The sequence below is a fragment of the Cynara cardunculus genome, assembly GCF_001531365.2.
Source record: "Cynara cardunculus var. scolymus isolate 2C chromosome LG 5, CcrdV1, whole genome shotgun sequence".
In the NCBI taxonomy this organism is placed as follows: domain Eukaryota; kingdom Viridiplantae; phylum Streptophyta; class Magnoliopsida; order Asterales; family Asteraceae; genus Cynara; species Cynara cardunculus.
In genome coordinates this window covers 2,289,429-2,296,204 of record NC_037532.1, presented here as the reverse complement: position 1 = coordinate 2,296,204, position 6,776 = coordinate 2,289,429, and the positions used below count along the sequence as shown (strand labels likewise).

At 36.2% G+C, this 6,776-nt stretch overlaps 1 protein-coding gene across 1 annotated transcript; it reads left to right on the top strand.

The window, feature by feature from the left end:
- Nucleotides 1-204: 204 nt before the first annotated feature.
- On the top strand, nt 205-6,515 carry LOC112512535 (NADH dehydrogenase [ubiquinone] 1 alpha subcomplex subunit 9, mitochondrial). Its single transcript, XM_025118546.1, has 13 exons — nt 205-376; nt 481-577; nt 1,520-1,584; nt 1,823-1,908; nt 2,006-2,090; nt 2,172-2,242; nt 2,404-2,535; nt 2,967-3,082; nt 3,205-3,328; nt 3,449-3,517; nt 4,744-4,864; nt 5,233-5,435; nt 6,309-6,515. The coding sequence occupies exons 1-12, from the start codon at nt 292-294 to the stop codon at nt 5,370-5,372; spliced, it is 1,191 nt and encodes a 396-aa protein (XP_024974314.1). The 5' UTR covers nt 205-291; the 3' UTR covers nt 5,373-5,435; nt 6,309-6,515.
- Nucleotides 6,516-6,776: the final 261 nt, after the last annotated feature.

The window sequence follows — 6,776 nt, the reverse complement described above, 5'->3', positions numbered from 1 at the left end:
TAATCAATTCCCGTTTGAATAGACCCAAATATATATWGAGAGAAATAGAAGAATAATATAATAAGTTTATAAATACAAATATWTTTTTTTATAGAATTAAAAGAATATCGAAAATAGAAGTTTTAGCTTTGACTTTTAAAAGTCAAAATTAGCTTCAAATATTTAGGGTAGGAGTCCTAATAAAAAGGTTAGAACTGAGGTGGCTTTTTATACACACAGGCGCAAGTTAGAACAGCCCTCTGGGTTTTTTCATCGTATCACAAAATCTCTCCCCTCTTTGGATTGGGAACGATGCAGACGATTTCGAGGAGATTAGCTCGTGAATCCGTTTACTGTCGGCCGGCGATTTACTCGCTTTACCCTACTTCCGATCAGTGTAATCTATTTTATTTAGTTTCATCAATGTATCCATTTCTAGGGTTTGATTCAACTGGATTTSCAGATTTTGTTTTAAATTTGATTTGAACTGATGTAATGCAGATTATGGTGCTTATGATCGGCGATACGCTTCTACGCTTGCCACCAAAGGTGTGGGGCATTTGGTCCGAAAGGGTACTGGTGGAAGATCATCCGTTAGGTATTCCTGTTTCTGTTTTTATTCGTTAAAAGTTTTAATCTTCTTAGTCTTTGACTTTAGTATACTTGGTTTTGAAATTAGCGGGATTTTGGAGATTTGTGAATCTGCAATGACAGTTTTGGCTCACTAGTCACTGGCACGATTTGGTTTGCTAGCCCATAATTGGTTGAACAGTATGAAATCATGTAAAAGATACCTATTCCAATTGCAAAAAAGCTACACCTTGATTGATGTCAAAGCTATTACTCTTCAAATTCAAAATGGAAGTTTGCCAATGCAATACCTGTTGCCAATGTAATACACTAATACTGATGTTATACTCTTCTAAATGGTTGCCATAAAGTAAGACTTTGCTGGCATTTCGCTTTTCTTGTGTAAGTTCATAGTCCATCATCTTTGAAGTTGAAACATAATCCATTTGACATTYAAGTCAAATTACATATTCTTTCTTTCTGAAATGACAAAGATTCATGTCTTCTTTAAACAGTTTGGTGCACTTCTTTTGTAAATTATCATCAATTTTAGTTATTGGTTATCATCTCATTTAATTACTAGACAGTCTTGACTTATCTGCTTAGCATCGTGTAATTGTACTTCTTTTTGGCAATACTTTGTAAAAGTCTGAAACTGAAACACCCTAAAATGGTGAAGAAAAGTGAAAATTTGTACTTTGAAGATGACACAAAGGTATGCATCGGATGTGAAATTTAAATGATCTCATATTGAGTTGCAACGGATAAATKCCTTCGTGATTTTGAACTGATGATGCACATTCTGGTTTTAGATGCGTGTCTGTATAAGTAGTTTGGTGTAAAAACGGGTTACATTTTAGTGTCCTACAACGAGGACTTAAGATGGTGGAGCCAGTTAATTTCCGTGTATGTCCTCACTCCTCCATCACAGAGATCATATTAATGCGTTTGCTATTTTCTTGATTGGCAGTGGCATAGTTGCTACAGTATTTGGAGCTACCGGTTTCCTTGGGCGTTACTTGGTGCAAGAGCTTGGTTAGTGGAAGTTWAAACTTCGGTTTCCTTCCTTTGAAGATTATAGGAACGCTTGTGTTGAAGTTGTGTAATCTGAGAAAATCAGATAATGCTAAAAACTAGTATATCGCAGAGCCATCTTACATTTATTTAGACTGGGAGTTCTTATTGAGCGAGGGAGAAAGCTGTAATCTGAAATTACTTTTGACAAATCGTGTTTTGTGATGCATACTGATATTTATTTTGAATTTATCTGCAGCTAAAATGGGTTCTCAAGTGCTGGTACCTTTTAGAGGTTCTGAGGATTCACCTCGTCATCTCAAACTGATGGGTGATTTGGGACAGGTAACTTAGAACATTGATTGTTGTTCAAAGTTTTTTTTGGTGCTAGAGAACTTGTCATTGCTTGCTTATGCCAAGCATTCCTTTATAACTACCACAGATTGTTCCCATGAAATATAATCCAAGAGATGAAAACTCAATTAAGGCGGTCATGGCCAAGGCAAATGTTGTTATCAATCTCATAGGTACATGGTTAATGTCTTCTTTTGGTGGGTTTCATATGGAGGCTTAGAAGCTTGTTTGACATAGTAATGGCATTTTTCCAGGAAGGGAATATGAAACTAGAAATTATAGCTTCGAGGAAGTGAACCATCACATGGCTGCACAACTTGCAAAGGTAAGTTTGTGCATCTAGTTCCCCACAGTCTTATTGTGACTATTTTTGTTTGTGTTCTTGTTTCTATCTTTTTTGCTGTGACATTTTTTTTACCTATCTCTAGCCCTTTGGATTGACTTAATATGGAGATACTGTTGCCTAACATGGTATGTCATTTGCAGATATCCAAAGAACATGGTGGAATTATGAGATTTATACAAGTTTCTTGTTTAGGAGCCTCTCAATCATCTCCATCCAAAATGCTCCAAGCTAAAGCTGCTGCGGAGAAATCCATCTTAAGTGAACTGCCTGAGGTGATTCACATATTTGATTTGTGTAATAAAAGACGGCTCTGCTGGTTGACTGAACATGCCTCGGGAATTATCTTCAATCTTCTAATGTATCTTATTACTTTGAGCTTGTTGGATTCACTATAATCAGGTTTACTTGTTTGAYCTAGGTTGACAATACTCTATTTCTGCTATGCCTTTAGGGTCAGTTGAGCTGTAATTGCTTGTATGGTTCAACAGTGCTGGAGAAAAAATGAGGGATCATTGGCAATTCCATTCATTTTGATGGCATTTCTAGGATCTTAGCAAAGTTTACTCTAAAAATGTTAACCAAATTTGTACAGATTATAATAGCAGAAATATAATAGACATTTACGGCACGCAAACTAAGTAGTTAACTATTAGCTGAGTTGTATTTTTCAATCATTGGGAACTAATGATTTGCTTGTATTCAGGCCACAATACTGAGACCGGCAGTGATGGTTGGTACAGAAGATCGTATCCTGAATCCATGGGCTCACTTTACAAAGAAATATAACTTTCTTCCGCTTGTCGGCGGTGGAGCTACCAAGTATGACTTAATTTTTCTCCCATCAACTTTTAAATATAATCCTAACACATGAAAAGCAACTTAATTGAATGTTCTAATTAATTATTTTMTAAACAATTTGGTATATATTTGTTGTTTTACAGGATTCAACCTGTATATGTTGCTGATGTTGCTTCTGCAGTTGTTGCGGCTTTGAAAGATGATGGTAGCAGTATGGGAAAACTATATGAACTTGGTGGACCAGATGTTTATACGCTGCATCAATTGGTGATTCTAAGCTCTTTACTCTTTCCATGTTTTGTTGGAACAACTTTTTCTTCCGTCCCATGCAAATTAAGTTTTGTATAATCTGTTGAATTAAGATTTCATTATATCTTTGTTTTGCAGGCTGAACTTATGTACGAAATGATTCGAGAATGGCCTCATTATGTTAACGTTCCTTTCCCTATTGCTAAGGTATTTGAATTACATTTATCACATTATGGTTGTCCATGTAATTGCGAATCAAGTGACCTGTGTTTGTTATTTGCGTGCCTTTGATCTTTCTTTGTAAAGCCAACTATTACATAATCCATCCACCATAAAACTCCATATTGCAAGTATAAGGAAATAAAACTTGTGTGCTCCATTTTACTATATTAATATTTCATACCTAACCGAGGAATTTAACCAAGTGGTAGCAATTATATTGAAATCACCACCGAGTTCTCGATGATTATATACTGTATAGCCTCTTGAAGGATACTATGTTGTGATGCATAAATGCTGAGGACAACTGTGGCAAATCTAATCATTATAATTTTACCCCCTCCCCCTCCCTCTCCCCCAACAAATACGTAATGAATAAAGTTGTTCCCTCAATCAATTCTTTTGTGAGGATGACATTTATTCCTATCTTTCTGCTTTCTACAAACAATGACAGATTCAGATGTCCAAATTAATTGCGACTTGATGTCGAGCAATCCTTGAATTTTTTCCCAGGACTGCATCAAAGGGATCCTTTTTCTTCATGTTAAGTATATTATGGTCCAATTAAGGATTAGAACAATCTGTTAGCAGTTTCGTATGAGTTTGTCTTGTTCATTAGGAAATAATGGGTATTATCTTAGTGCTGTTTGAATTARATGTTTCGGTATGTGAGCCACCAAATGTCTTTTAGTGTCTCTTTTGGTAAATGTAAGCATGCTGAAGGGTATGATGATGGGTATTTGCCGGAGGTATATTGAGCTGATCCCTTGCCAACTGTTGTTGGAGTGCCAAGTCGATGTGATGCATAGTAGATTGTCAAAGTTTATTGTATCTTTCTTTCTTGCCTTAAATTATTTTTTTCAAACTTTTTGGTCTAACTTTTAGCYCTTTTGCACACTTTTCACAAGCGAGGGTCTTCACGGAAAAAACCGATCCACCCTTTGGGGTAAAGGTCAGGTTTGCGTACATCATAYCCTTACCCCACCATCTCGTGGGATGTACTGGGCGCCTTTGGCTTGGTTTATATATGGAATAGCGACTAGTCTCATTTTATTCAGGTCTGCCTGCCAAGAATAAACTTGGAGCTTCACTCATCTACTTTTTGAGCCATTTTGGTTTAATATAGTTGGCCTYCTTCCTATTTACAACTGTAATCTTCATTTAGTTGTTGAAATTACTTGATGTAATTTTTATTTTATGTCAATTTATCKCAGGCAATCTCAAGTCCTCGAGAACTATTGCTGAATAAAGTTCCTTTCCCATTGCCAACACCAAGCATCTTCAATCTGGATGTAATTAATGCTCTTTCCTCAGATACAATCGTCTCAGAAGATGGTTAGTGTTTCAATCTCGACAATCCTTGTGGCTTGCATCATCGTTTGTTGTTTCTTTTACACTGTGTTCTCGAAACCCAGTTTGGAATAAAAGAAAGGAAAGGAAAGAGAGGAGAGAAAATCCAGAAGGAGTCTGTGAGMTTTTACGACAAAAATACCATCATAAGGAAAAGTGAGAAAAACAAATATAAAGGGTATATTCGTAAAATTGACATCTTTCCTTTCCTTTCCTTTCTCTTCAGTTCAAGAACATGAAAAATTGTTTACTTTCCWTTCTTTTTCCTCCATTTCTTTTTATTTTTTCCCAAATTCGAGAACGGAATTTTATTCATTACTGCTTCCTGATCTATAATCTGTCTGTCTTTGCAGCTCTAACGTTCAATGATCTTGGCATCGTGCCACATAAGGTGAAGGGATACCCTATTGAGTTTCTTATCCAGTATCGCAAGGGTGGTCCCAATTATGGTTCTACAGTCAGCGAACGAGTGACTCCAGAATCGTATCCTTGAGTTTCTTGGATCTTTAAATCAGTAAAAAATTGGTGCAAGATCCAACTGGTAGCTCGGATAGAGGTATGTCCTACACTTCTGTTTCCTTCTATTTATGTGTACATTTCATGACTTGACCAATTATTCATACTTCTTCCATCCCATGAAAATGACAAGGGTTTGATTCAACACATAGTTTATGAGAAGTATATGGCCATCAACCAATTGTTTAAGGGTAAAATGCATCAAAATGTAACAAAGTTTGCCTTATTTAGCGTAAAGATGAAGTTCTTTTTTTCAATTAACGCAAGAAATATTCAATTATTCATATTTCATACCCATTTTACCTGATAAATGTTTGTCAGCCTACATCCGTTGATTTTGATGTGACGTCACATAATTAAGGATTACAATATACATGTCACCTGCAACAAGCCTTACCGCTTAAAACAGGTATGAAACATGAATAATTGAACGTTTGTTACAATAATCGAGAAAATAGTATTGTTGTACTAAATAGGAACTAGGGGGCAGCTTACCAAACACTAACCGGGTAAGAGTCACCACCCTCACATACCTTACCGGGTAAGATTCTCGGCCATCAAAATGGTATATTAAAAAATTGTTGGTAAGYGCTAACCAGGCAAGAGTCACAACCCTCACTGAGCCACCACCCTCACTTACCAGGTAAGATTMTTGGTTCTTACCATGCTCACCGGATAGACTGAGTCGCCCAGTTAGCATTTGGTAAACGGCCCATAAGACAAACTTGGTTATGTTTTGATGCATTTTGGTCATTGTCTTAAATACCCTTTACCAATGACCAACATAGAGGAATCTCTGAAACCTAAATCAATAAGAATGGACAAGTAATTAAGGGGAAGATGCAATTCTCATGGGAAGGAGGAAGTAAATGGTAGAAAGCAAAGTTCTGGAACTAATATTTGTAGCAATCAGGTTTCCAGGTGCATTTTCTTTTCCCCAAGACCAATTAGGGAGGAATAAAAAAGGTTTCAACTCTTTTTTTCTTGAACAATGGCATGATGATTTGTATAATTCCGATTTCCGAATCTTATTTTTCTCCATTTTCGTGTTAAATTTAGAAAYACGGAATTTGTTTCGGCTTCTCAGCCTTGAGAATAACATACATGTTTTTTGAAGACTCTTTTTTTGCTTCATGTTAGTTTAGTTTGGGTCTTAATGTAGATCTAAATCTGATCTCATCCAATCCATTTTTATACAAAGTTTTTACTGGAAAAGAAACTGGTTCATTGATCCTAAATAGATCTGAACCATTTAGATGTCAAATCAACAATCCCACTGCAGAATCCGTCTTTAGGGACACCAATGTGAGGAGACATTTTGTAACTTCTCCAAAAGCTTGGGATCGAACTGAAGCCGGGACATGTCTTGTTTTCTAATTAT

Bases quoted from the DNA above. Each gene is read 5' to 3' on its own strand.
- LOC112512535 (XM_025118546.1), top strand. From the start codon at position 292: ATGCAGACGATTTCGAGGAGATTAGCTCGTGAATCCGTTTACTGTCGG. The intron at 1,909-2,005 runs GTAACTTAGAAC...TAACTACCACAG, and splicing joins TGATGGGTGATTTGGGACAG to ATTGTTCCCATGAAATATAA. The intron at 4,865-5,232 runs GTTAGTGTTTCA...CTGTCTTTGCAG, and splicing joins TACAATCGTCTCAGAAGATG to CTCTAACGTTCAATGATCTT.